Source organism: Vulpes lagopus, chromosome X (genome assembly GCF_018345385.1).
Source record: "Vulpes lagopus strain Blue_001 chromosome X, ASM1834538v1, whole genome shotgun sequence".
NCBI lineage: Eukaryota > Metazoa > Chordata > Mammalia > Carnivora > Canidae > Vulpes > Vulpes lagopus.
In genome coordinates this window covers 84842098-84867320 of record NC_054848.1, presented here as the reverse complement: position 1 = coordinate 84867320, position 25223 = coordinate 84842098, and the positions used below count along the sequence as shown (strand labels likewise).

The following is a 25223-nucleotide window of genomic DNA, read 5'->3' as shown; positions in this document are numbered from 1 at the left end:
TAAAAGGGGAACTCAGAGAGCATGGCTCGGTATGGCTAGAACTTAGGGTGAGATGGAGAAAGATGAGAGAATATCATGGAAAGTTTACTCATCTATTCATCAAATATATGTCAAGCATTCAGGGCATGCCAGGAACTTGGCTAGGTGCACGTTCTATAAAAACAGGACAGCGCAGTCCCTGAACTTAAGATTTAAAGCAAATTGGACAGAAGAGATGATTATTCAGTAAGACAAAGATATATGTAACTACAAATTGTGATAAGCATTAAAAAGGAAGAGAATACAATGGAGAGAAGAGTATGAAGGAACTACTTTAGAAAAGGTGGCTAGTGAGGGCTACTCTGTGGAGGTGACATTTTGTTGAGGCTTGAGAGATGAAGAAAGCTGGCAAAGAGCATTCTAGGAGATAATCAAAGTTCTTGAGGTGGCAAAAACGCTTGGCATGTTGGGAGAATCAAAAGAAGTTCCATGAGGCTAAAGAATAGCAGACGAGAGCAAGAATTTGAAGAGGTAAACACAAGCCCAGACCTAGGAGCCCTCAGAAAGGAATGTTGATTTCATCACAAAAGTAGCAAGAAACTAATCAAGGAGGAGTAAAATGGAATCAGATGTATATTCCATGGGACAACTTGGAGGTGGTGCCAAAGACCATGCAGAGGGGAAGAGAATAGAATGAGGATGACCAACTGTAAGTTTGTGAAATGGTTTAAGTGAGAGATGATGAAGGCATGGACCTATTCTTTCCTACCCTCCCAAAGTGACTAGCATAGTGCAAGGTACACTGCAGGCTTCCAGTGTGTTTACATTGATTAAATAAATATAACCTGAATCGGGTTGTTGAGTCTCCCTTCAGGAGATCACACTGTCTCTTCTTCCTCATCCTTGTTTTTTTTTTTTTTTTATCGTGGAGATAGAGTGGCAGTCTACAATTAGTATTATTAAAGTCATTTGCTGTTTAGTGGCAAATGCCTACTCTAAGTGTCACTTCCCTTTAGCCACTGCTGAGTTACTTGAAAGTAGCACAGAAAAATATCAGTGCTTCTCAAGACAGCCAAACAGCACCCGGCTCTCCTGAGACTTGGATGCAGAGAGAAATTTGTCATTTGGGCTTGTTCAGGGCAAGAGGTGACACTCACCTTCAAATACTAACTTCCCAGAAGATCACAAGCACATGAATTGCAAATGTCACTTGGTATAATATATGCTTCTTTCTCTGCCAAAGCAAGGATGTCATTACCTGGAAGAGTGAGGCAAACATTTGTAGAAGCTTCATGTCTTCATCTTCTCTTCCATTCAGGAGATGAGACAAGTGGCCCTTTATCACATCCATTTCCTTTTGCTGGCAGAACAGTTTGGTAATGAGACACTTAAATTGATCTACCCAGCTCAGCCTCCAGAGGGTCCTGGAGGGCCCAGGGATGGGAGATAAAGGGGAGCCAGTCACCTTATGGATCTGAGCCTCATGTTCTCCCCTGGGGAGGATAAACATTCCTATCCCACGGGACTAGTACAAGGAGTCAGCAAGGGTCATGCATAAATTTGAGCTGTAAACTATAAGGCAAGAACTCTAAACTGCTATTCATTTTATACAATTGAAGGCAAAGACTGTCTTCTTGGTTTCCCAGAGAAAGTGAAACACATTGTAGTAGTTCAATAATATGTTTTACTTTAAAATCAATTCCATTGAAATCTGGTTTTAGATGTGGTGCATATGAAATAGACCATTCACTTCTGAGAACTGAATAGAACAGATTATCAGATCCATCAGCTCCTTGATTTCAAGTGGTAGAGGACAAAATTATGAATAGGTAGAGGCAGTACTTGACTTTGGTCTCTTGGAGCCATTACCTGCTCTCCACTGAGCAGCAGCAAGAAGCAGGGTTTCAGTTAGCATGAAAAAGCTGGTCAAAGGTAACTCCAACTTTGCATCATCAATCAGAAGTATTATGAGTGTCTTCAGAAGGGAAAGAAATAATTTGTGCCATGTCTTAGGAGGTTAACAGTGTGCCAACTTCTTGATAATATCTCATCTGACTCTCAAAATAGCTTTATGAAGAAGGAATTATTCTCTAGCATAGCACTGGTACATAGCACTGGTACACAGTAAACAGTAACTAAGTGATAACTGCTATTAATGCTATTACAATTGATAACCTTAATAATAATAAACTGAAGTACAGTGGGCTTGAGTAACTTATCCAAGGTTGCAGAGCCAGGACTTGAACCAAGGTCTTTCCCACCCTAAAGTCTGGGCTTTTTCTACTATACCCTTTTGCAAGAAGAGAAAGATCTGATGTGAAAACAGTTGATTTTCCAACCCCTTAGCCAGGCTGCCTCCATAAACTGGCCACTTGAGATCTTCAAGCACCTAAGACTCTCTTTGGTCTTCCTCTCTCATAGGTTGCTAAATTGCTATGAACCATGGCCCAACTCTACTACAAAAAAGTCAACTACTCACCATACAGAGATCGCATCCCCCTGCAAATTGTGAGGGCTGAGACTGAGCTCTCTGCAGAAGAGAAGGCTTTCCTCAATGCGGTGGAGAAGGGGGACTATGCTACCGTGAAGCAGGCCCTACAGGAGGCTGAAATCTACTACAATGTCAACATCAACTGCATGGATCCTCTGGGCCGGAGTGCCCTGCTCATTGCCATTGAGAATGAGAACTTGGAGATCATGGAGCTACTGCTGAACCACAGCGTGTATGTAGGCGATGCATTGCTCTACGCCATCCGCAAGGAGGTGGTGGGTGCTGTGGAGCTTCTGCTCAGTTACAGGCGGCCGAGTGGAGAGAAGCAGGTAAGAGAAATCCCTGCAGGCTGGGGAAACAGCCAGGAACAATAAGGGCCCTGAATCAGAAGCCTTGAAACTAGGGAAGGTTAGGTAGGCTGGAGTTAAGAAGCCCTATGATGGCAACACTCTCTTTTCAGAAATAGCATCAGTGATCTCAGTATCCTAGAGCTACCCTGCATGGCCCACACTGAGTTTTCCTCATTTGTCTTTTTCCTGTGAGCATTTGCCTATATACATTCAATACCTAGCAACCTGAAAGTGTACACTCCATTTCCAGAATATCTAAGCTCCTTCTATCCTATCTACCTCCTGCTCCCTAGCTTCATTTTCTTCCTCTACTCAAAGGTTACATTCTAGAAAGGAAGAGACCAGGAATGCCTGGGTGGCTCAATCAGTTAAGCATCTGCCTTTGGCTCAGGTCATGATCCTAAGGTCCTGGAATTGAGTCCCACATCAGGTTCCCTGCTCAACAGGGAGTCTGTTTCTCCCTCTGCCCCTCATGCTGTGGTCTCTCTCTCTCTCTCTCTCTCTCTCTCTGTCTCTCATGCACAGGCATGTGCATGCGCAAAACTAAATAAAATCTTTTTTAAAAAAGGAGGAAACCAAACACAGACATGGGATTTGTCCCTCTCACCAGCCTCTCTCCTGGAGAATGACAAGAAGACCTTTAAATGTGAATGCCATGGCATAGATGCAGAGGACACAGGGGCTCATGTATTTTCTCAATGCCTGTGATGCAACTGCATTCCAGCCCTAAATAGTTGGGGTTTTGCCTCTGTGACCTTCCTACCCTCTGAGGCACTTAGATTTAATACTCTGGAATCATATTTGAGTCTTTCCTTTTCCTTGCATCTGTGTCCAATCTCCAAGCTCTATGGTTTCTTCTTCCCCAATCTCACTTACATATTTTCTTTCCTCCCACCACTGTGCTCCTCATCATCTCTCTCCTAGATGAGTGATTCTCAAAGTGTGGTTCCTGGACCAGCAGCATTAGATAGCACCACCAGGGAAACTTGATAGAAATGCAAACACAAATTCTCAGGCCCCACTGAAAACTGAGGGAATGAGAAAATCTGGGGGGGAGGCCCAAAAAACGGTGTTGACCAGCCCCCCGGGGACTATGATGAACATTCAGGTTTAAGAACCACTATCCTACACTAACATGAAAATCTTCTAACTGGATTCCCTGCTTATAGAACCCTTTCACAAGCCATCTTGAGCAATGATGCTGGCTTATTCTCCCCAATACAGCATAACAATCCTGTCATTCCTCTCATGCTTTCGGTGACTACAAGGTCTCATTACAAACAAAACCAGCACATGAAGCCCAGCATTCAGTACCCTACTTTTCTGGTCCTGTCTCCCACAGGTTTCTCCTAAGCCCCTTGTGTCAGGCAGGTTTCTTTTTCTTTTTTTTTAATAAGTTCTAGTATTCATTGTTTTTTTAATAATAAATTTATTTTTTATTGGTGTTCAATTTGCCAACATACAGAATAACACCCAGTGCTCATCCTGTCAAGTGCCCCCCTCGGTGCCCATCACCCATTTACCCCCACCCTCTGCCCTCCTCCCCTTCCACCACCCCTAGTTTGTTACCCAGAGTTAGGAGTCTTTATGTTCTGTCTCCCTTTCTGATATTTCCTATCCATTTCTTCTCCCTTCCCTTCTATTCCCTTTCACTATTATTTATATTCCCAAAATGAATGAGAACATATAATGTTTGTCCTTCTCCGATTGACTTACTTCACTCAGCATAATACCCTCCAGTTCTGTCCATGTTGAAGCAGATGGTGGGTATTTGTCGTTTCTAATGGCTGAGGAATATTCCATTGTATACAGAAACCACATCTTCTTTATCCATTCATCTTTTGATGGACACAGAGGCTCCTTCCACAGTTTGGCTATTGTGGACATTGCTGCTAGAAACATCGGGGTGCAGGTGTCCCGGCCTTTCATTGCGTCTGCATCTTTGGGGTAAATCCCCAACAGTGCAATTACTGGGTTGTAGGGCAGGTCTATTTTTAACTCTTTGAGGAACCTCCACACAGTTTTCCAGAGTGGCTGCAACATTTTACATTCCCACCAAAAGTGTAAGAGGGTTCCCTTTTCTCCGCATCCTCTCCAACATTTGTGGCTTCCTGCCTTGTTAATTTTCGCCATTCTCACTGGTGTGAGGTGGTATCTCATTGTGGTTTTGATTTGTATTTCCCTGATGGCAAGTGATGCAGAGCATTTTCTCATGTGCGTGTTGGCCATGTCTATGTCTTCCTCTGTGAGATTTCTCTTCATGTCTTTTGCCCATTTCATGATTGGATTGTTTGTTTCTTTGCTGTTGAGTTTAAGAAGTTCTTTATAGATCTTGGAAACTAGCCCTTTATCTGATACGTCATTTGCAAATATCTTCTCCCATTCTGTAGGTTGTCTTTTAGTTTTGTTGACTGTATCCTTTGCTGTGCAAAAGCTTCTTATCTTGATGAAGTCCCAATAGTTCATTTTTGCTTTTGTTTCTTTCGCCTTCGTGGATGTATCTTGCAAGAAGTTACTGTGGCCGAGTTCAAAAAGGGTGTTGCCTGTGTTCTCCTCTAGGATTTTGATGGAATCTTGTCTCACATTTAGATCTTTCATCCATTTTGACTTTATCTTTGTGTATGGTGCAAGGGAGTGGTCTAGTCTCATTCTTCTGCATGTGGATGTCCAATTTTCCCAGTACCATTTATTGAAGAGGCTGTCTTTCTTCCAGTGGATAGTCTTTCCTCCTTTATCGAATATTGGTTGACCATAAAGTTGAGGGTCCACTTCTGGATTCTCTATTCTGTTCCATTGATCTATGTGTCTGTTTTTGTGCCAGTACCACACTGTCTTGATGACCACAGCTTTGTAGTACAACCTGAAATCTGGCATTGTGATGCCCCCAGCTATGGTTTTCTTTTTTAAAATTCCCCTGGATATTCGGGGTCTTTTCTGATTCCACACAAATCTTAAAATAATTTGTTCTAACTCTCTGAAGAAAGTCCATGGTATTTTAATAGGGATTGCATTAAACATGTAAATTGCCCTGGGTAACATTGACATTTTCACAATATTAATTCTGCCAATCCATGAGCACGGAATATTTTTCCATCTCTTTGTGTCTTCCTCAATTTCTTTCAGAAGTGTTCTATAGTTTTTAGGGTATAGATTCTTTACTTCTTTGGTTAGGTTTATTCCTAGGTATCTCAGGCAGGTTTCTTAATGGTCTCGCTTTCTTTGGAGCATAGTAGGAACATAGAGTAGGAACAAAAGAAATACAGAGTCATCAAACATGGAATACCACAATACATTAAAAAACAAAAATAGTATGAATCAAACCCCAAATCGCCAAGTGCTTAGATAAGAAAACACTTGACATCAAGCCTTATAGGATACAACCAAAGCTAGGTTAAAAAGGAATTCAAAGCTTTTCTACTTGCCTACCCAGTTAAACAAAAAGGAATGGAGGTAAGCTAAGTGATAACACCCAGACCAAACATTGGAATTGACAGAGCAGAAAGACAGTAGATAAAAAATTCACTGAGTAAAGGGCCTGAATGCCCCCATTCTCCATCAGGACCTAATAGAGCACAGCTATATGTCTACACTAGGAAAGTTGCTGTAATATCACTCAATAAATACTTATTTTATAAACAAATAGTATGCAGCCAGCACTGTGTTAAGCAGCTTATACCACTGAGTTCACTTAATCCCCCCAGCGACTCTGTCAGGTAGACACTATTATGACTGCCCCCATTCTACCAATGAGGAAAATCAAGTCACAGTCAAATCAGTTGTCCAAGATCACAGTGTCAGAGGCGGGATCCAAACCCAAGCAATCTAACTCCTAAACCTACCTGCCTAACCATTTGGCTATACTGCTAAATCTTGGGAATCCCCTCACAGGAGTTCTGAGACAGGGTAGATCAGTGAAGGACAGAGAGCTCTCTGGAAAGGACAGGCCAGAATTTGAATAATAGCAAAGCAGAGAGGTATGAACATGTTACCTACCCAGACCGTATCACGATTCCCATAAAAACTGATTTGTTCTGTGCCCTGTTTCCTCACAGCCCTGCTAAAGGCCTGAGTGATGAGTGATTTGCTGTGTTACTCTGAACTAAGGGTTACCCAGATAACCTGCTCTATGATGACCTTGCTCACCTCTGAGACTGTGTAGCCTTTAGCTCTATCCTTCCGTTGACACCAATCACATGCTACTATGTACTATTAATCAATCTTACTTGAGTACATGTTTGGTCTCTGTAACTAGATTGTTTCTTAAATGTTGGACATAGTTTAATGCCCAACTGTTTCCAGGTTCTCCCCCAATACTACCTAACCCAGTGCCTAGTATATAATGGATTATATATAAATATTTGCTGATGAATAAGGAGTTACATGTATCCCTCAGAAAAGTACATGGCTAGCTGATTGAATAAGACATCCTGGACTTTAATATTCAACCCCATTTAACTTCCTAACTGTTGTGAAAGAGAGGAGACTACAGGGAAGTTTCCAAAGAGGAGGCTAGCAATACCAACCCTATCTAAGTTTTGAACATAGGTTGTGTCTTCATTTGATGGCCACCATCTCCCTCATATTTCCCAGTACTCTGGCAAACCCTGAGGAAGAAAGGCACCAGAAAAACTTACTCTGAAATACAATCTAAGGCATGACCTCCCCTGGGGAAAAGCAGTGCTTAACTCACAGGAATGAACCACTAACAAACGGTGAAATGTCAGACATATGGAACAGGGGTAAAACTGTTTGGGACAGGCTGTCTTTTCCCAAGATTCTTTCAGACACACTGCCAATGTAAGACCTCCTTTGTCCATACTCCAATATCACAGCATATGTACAAATGCACAAAGCCAGCAGCCCCATCCCCAAGTCTTCTCCAAAAGCTTTCTCTTCCCACTCTGCTCTCTCTACCAACCCCCACCACCAGCCTCTGCTAAATTTTATTTTCTCCCATTGCTCTGACAATTGCTGTGATAAGTCATATGTCAGTAACTATAACAACAGCCTGCCACAGTGCTGGAGTTCTGCCTTTCTGGGAGATAGAAACAGGATTTGTTTACCTGGGAGCAATCAGGGATGTGAGCAAACACAGGCCTCCTGAAGGACCACAGGTCCAGCTTGGTAGGCTACTCTCAGGAAGGTGCCCCTCCCACACACAGAATCCAAACACCGGGCTTTTTCACCAGCCCTCCTCCATCTCTCCAAGGGACTGGGCACAGCTGACCTCCATCAGTCTTGGGTGGATAAACTAGTGCCCTTTTTGGCTTTACTAGGCAGAGTTTGGCCTCAGGATGGCAAAAAGAACCCTTTTGCTCAGCTCATCATGCTCTTTTCCCTCTTCTAGCTTATCAAAAGTGCTCTCAGATAAAGATCAGAGGCCAGGCATAAATGGCTAACACTGGCTTCAAGTATCAACGCTCACTTGGCAACCTGCATCTTTAATAGAGACCAATTCTTAAAGTAAAATGTTGATGCTTTATCAGAATTTTCTACACCAGACAGGTATAAGACTGTACATGCATGAGTGTGTGTGTGTGTGTGTGTGTGTGTGTGGTGTTAGTCTTTTGTCTTCTTGTGTATGTGTTGTTCTGAAGTCTTCTTGCTGCTCCAGAAATCAGACCCTCTTGGCAGCATCCACTCCCTGACTACTACAGCCTATTTGCGTAGTGGCAGATTTTGTGATTCCTTGGGAGTAAACACTCTTAAATAATTCTCAGAATTCAAAAGTTTTGTACTACAGAAGGTTTAATGCCAGCCTATTTCTTGTATATTAAGCCTTCCCCTTTGGCCCACTGACTCTGGGAGCCACTAGAGGAGTGTCATCAGCTAGAGGAGCCAAACCAGCTACAATCCACAGCAGAGTCTCATATCCATGTCTCTGGTCAAAACCAGCTCAAAAATTAATTGTTGTGCATATGGAGAACTTGTCAAAATACAGATGGCTGAGCCCCTACAGAGTCAGAATATTGGGGTTTGGGCCTGGAACCAGCATTTTAATAAGCCCACCCTCACCCATTTCTCAGTAAGAGGTCTATGACCCTCTCTGTATTTGTTTCCTAAGGCTGCCATAACAAATTCCCACAAACTGGGAGACTTAAAATAAATGCATTGTCTCATAATTCAGGAGGTCACAAGTCTGAAATGAAGGTACCATCAGGGTTGTTTCCATCTGGAGGCCCGAAGAGAGAATCTGTTCCATGCCTTGGACTATACTTGCATTAGTCTCTGCCTCCATCATCACACAGAGTTCTCCTCTGTGTCTTTTCCCTGTGTCTCTGGGTCCTGATCTCCATCTTCTTTTTCTTATAAGACACCAGCCATTGGGCAGCCCCAGTGGTGCAGTGGTTTGGCGCTGCCTGCAGCCCGGGGTGTGATCCTCGGGATCGAGTCCCACGTCGGGCTCCCTGAATGGAGCCTGCTTCTCCCTCTGCCTGTGTCTCTGCCTCTCTCTCTCTCTCTCTCTCTCTCTGTGTGTGTGTGTGTGTCTCATGGATAAATAAATAAAATCTTTAAAAAAAAGACACCAGCCATTGATTTAGGGCCCACCCTAATGTAGGATGATCTCATTTTCACTTGACATCTGCAAAGACCCTTTTTCTAAATAAGGTCATACTCACAGGTCCTGGAGGTTAAGACTTGAACATATCTTTTGAGGGGACACCTTGTAACCCATTCTACTCTCCATGAGAAATACCAGTCAGGCAAGTGGTTTTCAAACATTTTCAGAAGCAGAGCCTTTCATTCAACAAAATCCTGCCCAGATGTCAAACAGACAGACCCACACAGAGCTGCCCTAGTTTATGTGTAGATCAGGGCCCGAAGCTCCGACTTGTTCACACACATATACTCCTATACCTCCTTGGCCCCTGAGGATCAGGCATAGCTGGAAAACCACTCGTCTCAAAGACAAAATGACAGACTAGAATTCAGAGTTTGCGGTGCTACCCAGATTATAGCTAACAGGGTGACCCTAAGCAAGGTATGAGGTCTTTTACACATGTCCAGTTACAGAATCACCCTAAGGCTCAGTTTCCTCATATATAAAATGAATCTAACAGTACCTGCTAATCTCAGGGCTTGTCATTAGGAAGAAATAAGATAAAGATACATTAAAGGCTTTTGAAAATAATTTAAATGTTAGGCAGAGGTCAATTACTATTGCTTTCAGCTTCATTCCATCAATTTGACTTCTCTTGTCATATAATGTGGAGAGACCAGCTGGCAAGTGGCACTCATCATAAGGAACCACTAGTATAATGAGAGAGAGAGGCTGGTCAGCAAGCTGGCCCAGTTCACAGATTACCTCCTTCTGCTTGGCCTTGATGACAGAGAGATGATTCTCCCTTCTGCTTTTAGGCAAGCTGTATAACCTCAAAGTCATCCTTTCTTGTTCACTGGTGTCCTTAAGGACTTAAGCAACAGGGAGGTACAGCTGCTGGTCTCAGCATCAACAGCCCACCCAAAGAATTTTCTTTCTTGGTCACTTGCGTCAATGCATGCAGGCGGAAAGAGGCTAAGCCAACCTTCTCCCCAAGGCCCACCCCTCTGGGCTCTGCCATAATTACTCATTTGTCTGTGGCAGATGGCTCCAAATTAAAATTGGTCTCACAGATGAGCTAGTGAGATTAAGTTTCAACAACACTGATAAGTGTTTGTGTTAAGATTGTAGAAAATCAGCAACAAGACATTCCATTTACTCCCTTCTATCTGACTCGTGGTCTCAAGGAGAGATTGCACAGTGTGGAGGGGAATGGTGAGGGCCTGGGCAAAGGTGACACAGAGAGGAAAATTAAGGAGTCTAACCTCTAAGTCTCAACCACTCAAAATATGAGAGCAGAAAGTAATGGGGAGAATGGCCAAAGTCCCCCTGCTATTCATAGACAACCTGAAATGGTAGAAAGAATAGGCTTTGCAGTCAGCCACTTATTAGATGTGTTTCCTTGCGCATATCACTTAATCTCTTCAAACTTCAGTTTCTTCATCTGTAAATGGGAACAACAATGGAGTCTACTTCAGAGAGGTAAAGTAAGAATTAAATGGAATAATGCATGTACATTACTTAGAACAGTGCCTGACACATAGCCAATACTCAGAAGTGGTAGCTAATAAAACCCCTACTCCTACTAGTTTGAAGCCTGCTGGCTAATATCATGTATCCATTTTTTTCAAAAATGTGTTAAGCACCCCCTAGCACATAGTAGCTGAGAGGTCCGGCAGAGTGACCTTGACAAAGTTGTTTACTGTAATTGAGCATCAGTTTCCTCATCTGTATAATGGGGATAATGATACTACCCATGTCCCAGATGGTTGCAAGATTTAAATGAGAATTATTTCTGGATATTTGGCATAATTTGTAGTACGTAACATTCAATATATGATACCTATATTCTTAGCATTAATACAAAATAGTATTAACATTATAAACTCTTTGTTACCAGAATTACCCAACATAACAGAAAGTATTTGCCTTTTCATAAACTGAGTAACAGCTTTAATTCTCTGATTTTCATTCCAAAATCTAAGTTCTAGACCAAAAAATAAATGGGTTGTACCAATCAACTCGAGATAATAAACCTTCTTGGGAGGATAAGGCCAGAATAACTGTATCATATCCTAGTGGCCAAACTGAAACACTGAGTTACTTTCTCTCCTGTATCTCTGCTGACTTTCAGTGGACAAGGCCTACTGCACTCATAGAGAATTGTAGAGTTTATAGATCATTTGGTCTGAAGCAACATGTCCAAGGTCACTCAGCTGAATCTGAACTGGCAAAAATGCTTCCTGTCTCTCAAGCCACTCTTTCTGCTACTCCACTCTGCCTCTGAGGGCCCATCAGAAGTGGTAACCATTACAATGAAGCTGAAAATAAAAAAAGCAGCTCCAAGTAGTGTCTCTCTGAAACAACTCATTGATGATAGAGTTTCAGCAAATGATTAATTCTCTTCAGTTCTATTCAATTGTCTAAGTATTTTTGACTGCTAATTATATGTCTCACAATAAAATTGAAAGATACAGTGAGTGCTCTCAAGAAATTTATAGTATTGTACAGAGAACAAGCATGCACATGCTGTCCTTCCAGTCCCCGCCCCTCTTAGTGAGCATGGCCGTCTATGTTCCAAGGGACACAAAAGATTTAAAACAGTGATATTCACCTCTCAGAAAGGAAAAAAAATCATAATTACTTAAACTTGGTTTCAGAAAGACCAAGGGAGCTGGCTGTATAATACCTCACAAAGAAGAAACCAGGCAGTAATATAAAAAGCCAATCACTAAATAAAAACACATGTGAGTTTTTAGCCATGCTCTCTCCCTCCCTCCCTCAGGGTTACAGCATCTCAGGGCTGCCTTTCTAGAGCTTCATGCTCATTGTTGTATATAGCCCTAACCGACATACACATGTCCAGCTAGGAAGTTTCCTATTCTCCTATCCCAGGGCAGGTATATCTTATCTGCCTGTGATATCATCCTCTCCTCCTTCACCTCACATGTTTGATTGTTTAAAAGACAGCCATTTTCTGTCTCCTTTTCACCCCAGGCTCATCATTGCGATTTTTTTTTTCAGCTTATAGTTCTTGTTGCAAATTCAGTTCAAGTGTGAAATATTGGTGCAAAACCCAGAGCTCTCCTTCCGTTTCCCTTCCCAGCTGTCCTATCCCAGTGCACTAAACACTCCCTGGTACTGTTCCTTTTCATATGCCAGCAAAAACCATAGGACAGAAATAGAGCAGTGCAAGCAAATGTATGTTCTGTCGTCCAAAATGTGTGATGTGGACAATATAGGAAGACACTCCAGACACAAGTAGATACAGAGGTTTCAAGGTGGGGGACATTTTTAAATATAGGCTTTGAGCTGGAAAGGAAGAGAGAAGAGGATGGCACATGGGTCAGAGGGAAGCAAATGAGCAATGTTAAGGGGAGTGAGAATGGTGGTGGCCCAGTCAGAGTGGCTGGTGGAATGAAGGGTTGGTGATGAAAACAATGCTTGGGACTCTGTTACCTTCATAAGCCTTATGATGGAAGGTTCCAGATGCCACACCCAGAGTCAGAGCCCTGGGTCAGGTGCACCCTGATTCTTATCATAAACATCAATTATTAGGTTCCTGTGCTCATCTATCTGCCCTCCTTCTTTTTTCTCTGATCCTAGTTGGAGTAAAGGGAATTAGTCTATGGTCATTGGCTGAGCCACTCCTAAGTTGGAACCTTGATGAATAGCCATCACATCCCAGCTGGTGGTTACTTGTCCTCTGACTGGAAGTTGGGGCAGAGAAGACTGAAGTGGGGTGAAAGAAAAAAGCTGGATCCACTGATAACCCAGGGGACTGGTTGAACAGTGCTACTCCTCAGCAAGTATTTGTGAGGAGCTGGCCATATTGATCTTTAACTCTTTCCCCTTTCATCTATCTACTCCCCAGATGACATTCCCTCCCTCCTCTCTTCCAATCCCTCGCCATACACACAGTTCCAATGTTGGTGTATCACTTTAATCTCATTGGTTGGCAACTCTCTTGGCTTCCATGATATCATGTCTACCTGGTGCTTCTTCTCTCTCTGACCACTGCCTTTTAGTCTCTTCTTCAGAGTCCTTGTCTTTTTTCCCCTTCAATACTGGTGCTGCCCCGAGCTCTATCTCTTCTCCCTCTGTAGCTCAGTATCTATCAAGAGATCCATAATTTCTTTCTCGATTTCAGCTAGATTTACCCACCTAGATGTACCCCAGACCTTTACAATTCACAATGTCTAATAATAAAAATAGTAAACACGAATTTGCATTTATTATGTGCCAGGCACCATTCTAAGTACATAATCTACATTAATTTGTTTGATACTTACAACCATCCTGTAATGTGGGATACTACTACTACTCATTCCTACATATGGAGGCATTAGGGTACAAAGAGGTTAAATAACTTTCCAAAGATTATACAGCTGGTGTGTAGACTAACTGGAATTTAAACCTAGGCAATCTGTCTGCAGAGCCTGTGTTCTTGCCTGTGCTAGCCTCGCTTTGCCCTCCATATCCTCCTCCTCATCCAGTGTATCCTTTCCCAGGTCATGGCACCTTCATCCCTCCATATAGCCTTCCAGTGTTCTAGATTTGAAACCTTGCAGTGGTCTTCATCTTCACCCTATCCTTCACCCCCTCTACACCAAGTTAGTTACCAAGTCCCTTTAAAGAACTTAACTGAGGTAAGGAAGCAAACATATAAACAATTAGTCAAAATATAAGTGCTGTTAGAGATAAGAAAGTACTGTGTTTGTGGGATCATAAGTGTCTGATCATGTTACTCAAATGGTCAGGGTTGCTCCTTACTTACCGTAGAATAAAGTTCAAAATACTGGTGCAGGGTTGACAGTTTGAGGAAAGAGGGCTGGGAATTCAGGCTGAATTGTCACTGATAAATCCACCCCTAAGTTTAGGGGGATAGTGAGTCCAACAGATAGGACAGTATAAGGGAAGTGGTTTATTCTACCAGGAGTAGAAGGACTCTCCAGAGTCAGAAGGACAGCTGCCTTACTGAAGGACATTGTGGATTCAGGGAACACTTGGTTGCCACTGGCAGAATTAAATGACCCTAATTTGGCGTCTCTTTTCTATCCTAAAAAGTACAGAAGCCTTTGGAGGTCCTCTAGACGGAAGGTAATCAGTGGATTGTTATTGCTTGTTCGTTAGTTTAAAACCGGGGGGGGGGGGGGGGGGGGCGGTGAGCCAGAAGAGAAAAAGGCACTGAAAGAACTTTCCAAAGAAATACAAATCAGAGAATGGAAAGGAACATGGTCCCAATTGCAAATCTCCTGTGCATCTACCACCTTTACCTCTTCCTCCAGAAAAGGGGGATGATGACCCATGGAGAACCCTTCTGAAGCTGGAGAGTGGAATTTTTAAATTTCCCTCTGGTCTTCAAAGACAACTTGGAGTGATTTGATGTTTGTGGCCACCACCAGCTCCATTATTCATATAAGGAATTGTGGATAGAATTTTTGAGCTAAAAATGACCTCTAGAGATCCTCCAATCTATCCCCTCATCATCTAATAGCCAGATAGTATCTCTCCACCTTCTGATGGGCCTATACAGTGAAGACTTCAATACCTACTGAAATAGCCAGAATTTAGAACAGTTTGGGCTTTGTCTACCCAACCAAAATGAAGATGTGTCACATTTACTCAAGCAGTTTTCTCCCCCTCCCACCCCGTTATTTCTTAATTCTCAAACTGAGGTTATTCAAGTATCAGGAACCCAGATAGCCATCACCCTTCTCCACAACCATGTTTATTTTAAAGTTTTTGCTAAAAAATAATACATGGTATTAGTCTCAAAACCCACTCCCTGGAAGTCATCATTATGAACAATATAGGTGTGTCCTCTTAGGTATTTTCTATGCATATTCTAACAGAAACATACACACAAACAAACATACACAGACTTCTTTTCACAAATGTTCTGCAACTTGTTTATTTTTCATTTCAAATACATTATGGACATCTTTCCCTGTGAATATACTTATTTCTACAATATTCTTTTTAGTGACAATATTATATCATACAAATGTGCCATATTTATTTAACCAGTCTTCTATTAATGAACACTTTGTGTCAAGGATATTTAAGTTTTTGGATTTTGCTTTTCTAAACAATGCTGTGATGAATATCTGTGCGTGTGTGTGTGTGTGTGTGTGTGTGTCTTTGAACACCTGTGCGATTATATGTGTAAGGTAAATTCTTAGGAATGAGATTATGGAATCACGGGGAATGTGCATTATTTAATTTCAACAGCTCTTGCCAAATTGCCTTCCTACCAACAGTGTGTGAGAAAGCCTGTTCTCTCACATCCTTGGAATCATAAATTGCAAAAAAAAAGTCAATGGTTTTGGGAAATCTTTATCAATCTGACAGCTAAATATGCTATCTCATTATTGTTTTACATTTGAATTTTATTGAAAGTGGGATTTCACACCCTTTCATATTATAAGCAATGTATTTTATTCTTCTGGGAATCAACTGTTCATTTTTTAACCCATTTTCTTACTTGAGTCTTCATCTTTTACTTACTGATTTGCCTAAACTCTTGGTATATTAAACTCATTAGCACTTTATTCATTCTTGAAAATTTTTCACCCTGATTTTTTAAAGAATAGTGATTTACTCAGAATTTTACAGCAAGTCTGGAGCAAAAAGCAAAGCTAATTGTACTATAGATTTTTAGCCTTTTTTGCATAAAAGTATTAAATTGTTTCAAGTGATGCTTAAAATATCTTAGTATCTCTCTGGTGTAAGAAAGCATGGATGAAAGAGTATTCATGCTTAATCGTTCCTTTAAATTTCCCGTTTAGTACTTAAGTACCTTTGTTCAAAGGAAAGAAAGTCTATATGGCTGTTCTGGCTAGAGTTTACGAAGTTGGAGGCATAGAAAAGAACCAGACAGACCTATATGTCAAGCGCAAGGGAAGAAGAAATGAGACAGAGACAGGAAGAAGAGGGGGGCACCTGGGTGGCTCAGTCAGTTAAGTATTTGCCTTTGGCTAGGTCATGATCCTAGAGTACTGGCATCAAACCCCACATAAGGCTCCCTGCTCAGCAGGGAGTCTGCTTCTCCCTCTGACACTCCCCCTGCTTGTGCTCTCTCATACTCTCTCTTTCAAATAAATAAATAAAATATTTTCTAAAAAAGAGAGACAGTAAGAAGGATTGATCTTTAGCTGAGGAATGAGTTATAATATCCAGGTAATGACAAAAATCCATCTAATCCATTCTTTGCCCTGACTTCATTGGCAGCAGAATTGCTATTTCAGAAAAAAAGGGAAAGTATCAAATTATATAGGAAAACATTTTCCTGAATTTCCTTAGTAGGGAGGAAACATGAGAGAAGAAATGTAACATGACAAAGCTATTCTATTTCTGGTCTAGACTCTTCAAATTGTCTACATAGATCAAATAAATAGAATAGTTTCCAAATTCTTTCTTGACTTGATGCCATGCTGATATAATCACCTAGATTAAGAAAGTGTTTGGGACACTGAGAGAGTAGACAAATACCTGTGTCAAAACAGGATGGTCAGACAACCCTGAGAGATAGGCCAGAAAGATTCTTGATAATGTAGAAGCGTTAAGTATCTTCTTGCCCTGCAGTCAATAAAATGTCATTTAGCTCTGGAATAGAACAACCTTAACAAGCTTGAAAAGGACAAGCCCTCTCTAGACTGATGATACCAACAACCTCCATTGTCTGTTAGGGTATTTTTTTTCTACTTTGGTTTGAGAAGAGCTAGGAACTTGGGGAATTCACAAAAGGGATAAACAAAAAAATCTCTTGTCTTTGAAACACATGAAGTGCTATTATAGACTCATGATATCTGGAAGGGGTGCAAAGAATAGAAGAAATCATGAGATTTCCATGACAAGAACCTGTACAAGCCTTGAATCATTCCAGACCACCCTAGAATCTGACCATTTCTCAACACCCCTACCACTTCACCCTAGTCCAAGCCACCATTACTTCTTACCTGGACAATGATCAGGGGCTCCTAACTGATCTCCCTGTTTACCCTGTAAGCCCCACAGTCTAGTCTTTTCCTAATGGCAATCAGCCACCCTTTTAAGACATAAGTCAGACCATGTCATCCTGGTCAAAGCCCTCCCAAGCCCTTTCCAATGCTTTCAAGGCCCTGCATGATCTGGCCTCTTGCTCCTTGCTCTCATCTCATACCACTCTCCCTCCCTCGATCTGCTCCAGCCATAGTCACCTCGTACAGGAATGGTCTAGCCTCAGTGGCTTTGCCTGAAATGTTCCCCATCCACATAGCTGCATGGCTGGCTCCCTTATTTTTCTTTAGATATTTGGTCCTGTGCTACCTCATTAGGCAGGCCTTCCTTGATCTCCCTATATGAAAATAACACCTTCCCCATTGCTTCCTACCTCTTTGCATCAAGATTATCCATAGCAGTTATCACCACCTGACATATGTCTGTTGCCTGTGTCAGCCTCTCTAGAGAAGTGACTTTGTGTGTTTGTTCATTTTCAAATCCCCAGTGCCTAGAACAGCTTTCAGAACATGGCATGTATTCCATAAAGGTTGTTATTGAGATATAATTGACATAAAACAGTATATTAGTTTCAAGAACACAACATAATGATTTGATATTTTTATATATTGCAAAATTATCTCTATAATATGTGTAGTTAACATCCATCACCACACAGTTACACACATTTTTCTTGTGATAAAAACGTTTAAGATCTACTCTCTTAGCAACTTCCAAATATACAATCCAGTATTATTAACTATTATCATCTTATTGTACATTAGATCCCTAGCATTGGTTTATTTTACATCTGGAAGTTTGTGTCTTTTGAACAACTTCATCCATTCCCCCCCAGCTCTCACCCACCACCTCTGGCAACCACCAATCTCTGTACTGATGAGTTTGGTTGTTTGTTTTAAGATTCTACACATAAGTGAGGTTATACAGTATTTGTCTTTCTCTGTCTGACTTATTTCACTTGGAATAATGTTCTCAAGTCCACTCATATTGTCACACATAAGTAGTTATTTGAATGAGTGAAATGAATAGAATGACAGACCTAGAAAGATAGTCTAGTCCACCTCCTCCCCATCTTATAGATGGGGACAATTAGACTCACAGAGAGGAAGTGATTTCTCCAGGCTCAATGAACTGGCTCATATAGCAGAGCCAAGATGCATAACTTCTGATTTCCAACTGAGTGTTGCTTCCACTAATTAAAAAGTTCTTCTTTCTTGAGGTGCCTGGGTCACTCAGTCAGTTGAGCATCTGCCTTTGGCTCAGGTCATGGTCTCAGGGTCTTGGGATCAAGTCCCACATCGGGATTCCTGCTTAGCAGGGAGTCTGCTTCTCCTTCTCCTTCTGCTCCTACCCACTTTTGCTCTCTCTCCTCTCAAATAAATAAAATCCTCTTAAAAAGTTATTCTGTCTTGAAAGCCACTCAAGTAAATTCTGTGACATTCTATAGTCACCCATTCTGGAGTCTATCTTCCTTGCCTCTAAACTAAATTCTTCATCTTATAGGCTAAACAATTTTCTCTACTTCAGCTCTTAGTGAAGAGGAGAAACATTCTAAAGATATACAAACTTCCTTTCAATGAAATATTTGTCATTTCAAGGAGCTGATATTTGCTATGAACAAAATCCAAGACAAGGTTTCCAACCTCCATGGTGTCCCAAAAGACTTATATCAACTCCATGAAGCAAGCCTCTCTTGTTTGATGGCAGGAATCTAGAGACCCAAGGAAATAAGGCCACATAAATGTCTAAGTGACAATATTTTTTACTTCAAGTTAGTGCAGTTAGTGCAGGAGACCATTAAAATATATTCTCTAAAACTAAAACATATTTTTATCTAAAAACCAAACCTAAGAGCCCCTAATATTGCATCTGAAACATTCATCTGTGATAAAAATGTGATCATAATTCACAGCTTTTGCCAACCAAACAGCCTTCCCTAGGAATACTAAGGGGGTACTCAGTAGTAAGCCCTGGCTCAACTTTGATGCAGTTATTTTTCTGCCCTACCCGTTGAAAGTTTCATTTTCTTCTTCCAGTGTTAGAGTCTCCATTATTTCAATCACAGACTGATATGATTTCTAAACTGGCTGATCCCATTTGTAAACCGGAAGCAAGACAAGATGGGCTCATATAGTCTGTGGCCAGTACTAAGCTACTCTGGGCAATAGCTTGTCTGATTAGAGTGGAAACTGTTCTCTGAATGCTAGAACTGACTTGGGAGAAAATGCTATAGATCATCTTTGGGGGAAGTGACTCAAAGGAGCTAGGCTATCTTTACCTGAAAATCATTCTTTGGTCATTCCCACTACTTTTTCATTCAAACTACCTAGGAAGAATCCTGAATTCATAAGTTCAACGAAATGATTTAACTGGTAGTGTCAATTCCATCCCCCTTGGTCCTTAGGATTGGAGAACACAACCCAGTAGTCAGACAGAAGAGTATGGCCTGATGTGAGCACTGAGCTGGCACTCTCGGTCCTGAGCTCCTTCTTTGGACTAGGCTGAAATTTTTCCTAAAAGACCTTTGAACCCAGCATCCATAAATTGATCAGATGAACAAGAAGCTACCTCCTAAAGGGAATGAGCTATAAGATAGAAAAGCATCTTTGGTTTGGTTTGGGTTTTGTTGTTGTTGTTGTTGTTGTTGTTGTGTTGTGTTGTGTTTTGTTTTGTTTTGTTTTGTTTGGCAGGGCAGACTGGACCAAATGGCTTTATTTACAAAAATCAGTATCACAAAGCACTAAAGAGTTAACATTCGTGAACTTCTTGCCAATAGTGGGTATAATATTGATGAAGCAACAGTAATACCTCATTTCTGATGCAGCCCATCATCATCTCCTCCTCCTCTCCTTACTCTTTCTTTTCCTCCTCTTTGGTTAGTCTGGGAGTCTGGATTCTCACTTTCCCAGCACAGGCCAGGGTACCATGGACTTCACCTACAAGCATGTGATCAGCTAGTTTTGGAGGACCTGGCCAGGGCTTCCACCCTACACTGACCAAGGGCGGCCTCAGCCTCCAGAGGTGTGCCTGCCAGAAGCACCATTTCTGGAGTGATCTGGAGTGATTCCCTTAAGTGAGCTCCATGAGCCTTGATGTGGGAAACTGTCTTCCAGCCAGTTGCCTTGAGGATGTGTAGCTCCTGGGCATGGGCAAAGAACCACATATTGGCTACAGAACCAACTACAGCCATAGCTATCCCCCACCATGAAGATGAAGACAAGAAATAGGAAGGAGTACATCTTCACTGTCTGTTGTATCCCATGTCACTACTCAAGAAAGCAATCTTAATAAAGTGTTCCATACTAGAAAGAACAGCCCATGGGTGCTGAGTAGTGTTTGATCAGGAGGGAAGAAATGTAACCACCCAATTTCAAAACCATAATATCAGTAGTGAAGAGAAACAAAATGACATATCACCACAGGACATATTTGAGTACAGAATGGCCATTGGGCAGGAGTGTTACCAAAGGAATTAAACAGCTATTATGAGGTTGGACTATGTCATCTCCAACATCTTTTCCAACCCTGTGATTTTGCAATGTGTATACCAGCTGTGGTGCATGATATGATGAATATGAATCTTAAAGTAGCATTCTCATGTTGACTCCATCCCTCAACTGTTTATGTGGCCCTAAGGCAAATTACTCAACCTTTTTATAGTTTAACCTCTTAGCATTGAAAAGCAAAGAGGTAATACTAAATAATATCACAGGGATGCTGTGAGGAAATTAACAATGTTTTGAAATTCTAAAACTACTTTATAAATCCACATGAAAAAGGTACTGTGCCTGACACATAATTGGCATAGCACAAAGGCAAGAATACAAAGCCCCTATATATAAAAACCCATAGAGGAGTTCACTAATAACTCGCAGGCAGTTATATCATTGATACATTTCTAGAATAAAACTGGAGTTCTTGGGGTGCCTGGGTGGCACAGTCAGTTAAGCCTCCAACTCTTGGTTTCAGCTCAGGTGGTGATCTCAAGGTCATGAAATCCATCCCTGCATCTGGCTCTGTGCTCAGCAGAGATTTTCTCTCCGTCTCCCTCTGCACTTCCCACTCATGCTTTCTCTTTCTCTCTATAAATAAATAAATAAATAAATAAATAAATAAATAAATAAATAAATAAATCTATTAAAAAAAAAACAACTTCCAGAGTTCTGGTGGATATCTGTTTTGCTGTGACCCACTTAATCATAGAATAGTCGGGATTAAATGAAACATAGTAGTAGTCTAGACCATTTCTCTGTCACTGCAATCAATCCAAGGTGTATTAACCTCTAGCCTCAGAAAGAGTTCAGCACCTCAATGTTAATTTGTTGGAGCAGAACTTTGGCAGAGTAAGAAAGAAATCCCAAGGCAATTCTGTGCAACTGTCAGGTGCCCCAAACTCTTCCAATGTATGTCTGGGGCCGCCAGGGAGTCTCAAGTTTGTAAATGAACAGTATTAAATTAACAGATGAAGAGTTTGCTGGCAGCTAAGCCTCATCTTTGCATACCTGATTGCCTTTGCAGCTCTTTTCTGACAGTAGATAATCCCCAGCATCTATGGAGCCCTCTGTAATCTGGATGCTCTTTCCTCTCCCATTAGAAATTGGAGTGGAATAATCAAACATTTGAAAGCCTCAATCACTACCTCTTGCAACGTTTCATCACTCTTTGGGATTCTTGTCCCTATTAACTGAATATAAAGGAGAAAATTAAGCAATAGTGAATTCAATGTGGAACCCCAGTTCCTTTTAGACTCCTCCCATTACTCCTGGCTTGCATTCCTGAAAAGGTGTCCAAGTGAAAGATGTCATTGAAGCCCTAAGGTGTCTGTTACATATATCCTTTAGAGAGAGGGGAATGTTTTCCAAGTGACTGAAAGGTCATCCTTACATTTGAAATGTCTTTGCCTTTCCATGCTTCAGCTTTGGAGCATGTTTGACTTCAGAGAAATAAGGACAAGGCAGCTGATGTCTTCCTAATTCATCTATGATCAGCACCTAGCTTACCTTTCTCTGGGAAGACAGCAACCTACACCCAGAGCCTGGGAGGGCTGTGGGAGAAAAATAGACATGAGACAGAAGAGACAATAGCTGTGGGGTCAGAAGCACAGAGTACCTCTCTTTTCTCCCATCTTCAACCGGAGACAGCCAAACTCCTTCCCCCTTTCTTTTAACACTTGGTCTGTTCTGACAAGAATAAAAGGCATTCTGCTTGAGAAGACACTATTGACAGTGCAGCTGCCAGTTAAAAGCAATAAAATTAAAACTATTACTCAGCCATTAGAAATGACAACCCACCATTTGCTTCAACGTGGTTGGAACTGGAGGGTATTATGCTGAGTGAAATAAGTCAATTGGAGAAGGACAAACATTATATGTTCTCATTCATTTGGGGAATATAAATAATAGTGGAAGGGAATAGAAGGGAAGGGAGAAGAAGTGGGTAGGCACTTATATCATTGATACATTTCTAGAATAAAACTGGAGTTCTTGGGGTGCCTGGGTGGCAGAGTCAGTTATGGTGGAAATATCAGAAAGGGAGACAGAACATAAAGACTCCTAACTCTGGGAAACGAACTAGGGGTGGTGGAAGGGGAGGAGGGCGGGGGGTGGGGGTGAATGGGTGACGGGCACTGAGGGGGGCACTTGACGGGATGAGCACTGGGTGTTATTCTGTATGTTGGCAAATTGAACACCAATAAAAAATAAATTTATTATTAAAAAAATAAAAGTAATATCAGAGAGAGGAAGAAATTCTGGTGAGGGGAAACATTTTTCATGAGTTTTTCCTCTCAAAGTTTGATAGAGGGAAAATACATGAGTAAATGCAATACATATATGGATGTTAGTAAATCTTTGCTTGTCAAAGGCTGTGTTTGGAAATAACTTACTTGCAAATGATCCTGTCAACACGACGGGCACTAAGTTTAATCATACAATGACCTAACCTGCTTTTCTTATCAACCAAAGGTTACATACTTTTAAAAACATGTCTCACTTAATATTATGACCCCATAACTTAATTCTGGCCATGGTGTACCGAAGTATCAACTGTTCCTCATGATGTATGCTGCCATAGCCATCAGAGACTTTTGAATCCTGTGTTTCTGCTAAAGAAGAAAAAAATATTCTTAAGAATTTTTTTTAAAGATTTTACTTATTTATTTGAGAGAGAGAGAGAGAGAGAGACTGAGCATGAGCAGGGAGTGGGAGGCAGAGGGTGAGGGAGAAGCAGGCACCCCACTGAGCAGGGAGCCAGACGTGGGGTTTGATCCCAGGACCCCAGGATCATAAACTGAGCCGAGGTCAGATGCTTAACTAACTGAGCCACCCAAGTGTCCAGAAAAAAACATACTTGAAATAAATTTTGCCAAGATGCCTGTGCTAGGTGGGTGTAAGCTTCTTTCCATTATCCAGGCTCAAGCCTCTTTCCTCAAAGGCTTCCCAACTTCAGCCAAGCCCTGCTACAGAGTGAGGGGCTCCTTATTGCATGGGTGATTCTAAGAGAAGCCACTAGGAAATCCCAGGTGGGGAGTTTAAGAAGAAAAAACCTCCTAACTACAAAATTCCTCAGGGTGCCTCCAGCAACACCAACCATAAAACATGTTCCCTGCCACGAATGGCAGTCACTATAGGTTTGTCTCATGTTTGCCTAGAACATCCATAACTCATGGAGTTTCCATTTGGATGATAACCAAGGGCCCTGCCTGTGCTGGTGCCATGAGATCCAGGTGTCCTGACTCCTTTTCGGTGCAGCTAAAGATAATAGAACAATAGTATCATGCCATGGGAAGGTGACCTCCATGATAAGCTGCCTAGTTCCCTGCCACTGTAGCCCCTTGAGACCACCACCTCCAGATTAAGATACTTCATTCCCATGGGGTGACTCTTCTAGTACAGGCTCTGGGACTAATCCTGTTCCTATTCATTGAGACTCTTTGATCTGGAGGCCAACAGCTCAGCATCCAGTCAAACTGGTCCCCTCTGAGTCTCCTATGTTGGTGGCTATATGAAAGCCTTTGCCTTATTGTCATGTAACCCCGCCTCTGCTTTTAAACTCTACTTTTCTAAACTGCAGGCAATTTTGTGCCACAGGGGGGATATTTGGCAATGTCTAGAGATGTTTTTGGCTGCCACACTTGGGGAGGAGGTGCTACTGGTATCAAAGGGGTAGAGGCCAGGAAGGCTACTAAATATCCTACTATGAACAGGACAGCCCCCCCACAACAATCCCAAAAATCATCTGGGCCAAAATGTCAAGAGTGCCAAGGTTGAGATATCATGGACTAATTCCAGTACCTGGGTCCCTATCTTATACTTATATCCTGCCCAGTATCCTGATTACATTTCCAGACCTCTCCAAAACCAACCACCTGCCTCCTAGACCTCTGCATACATCCACACTCTCCAGATACACTGTTCTGTACACATATTGAGAAAGCTATCTTATCCGTGACTAGCATGTCTGGACTGCTTCTGATGTCAGACACCCAACATTCTACCACCTTGAGTCTGTGTCACATGCCCATTAACACTCCAAACTCTGGATCAAACTGCTTGAATTAAAGTCCTGGCTCCTCCATTTGAGGAGGAGCTATGTAACCTTAGGTAAGTTGCTTTACCTTCCTGAGCCTCAGTTTTCTTATCTATAAAATACAAATAATGGCAGTTTTTACCTCATAAATGAGATAATACGTACCAAGTGCTTAGCAAAATTTCTAGCACATTATCAAGAATTTGGTAAATGGGGACACCTGGGTAGTGCAGTCAGTTGAACGTCCAACTCTTGGTTTTGGCTCAGGTCATGATATCAGGGTTGTGGGATCCAGTCCCAAGTCAGGCTCTGTATTCAGTACAGAGTCTGCCTG

At 41.7% G+C, this 25223-nt stretch overlaps 1 protein-coding gene across 1 annotated transcript in view; it reads left to right on the top strand.

Annotated features, from left to right (window-relative positions):
- Positions 1-25223, top strand: part of TRPC5 (transient receptor potential cation channel subfamily C member 5) — a 270975-nt gene that overhangs the window by 120197 nt on the left and 125555 nt on the right. Inside the window, exon 2 of the mRNA XM_041741576.1 lies at positions 2401-2799. Within this exon, the coding sequence (XP_041597510.1) occupies positions 2422-2799 (378 nt within the window). The 5' untranslated portion in view covers positions 2401-2421. The remainder of the gene's footprint in view (positions 1-2400; positions 2800-25223) is intronic.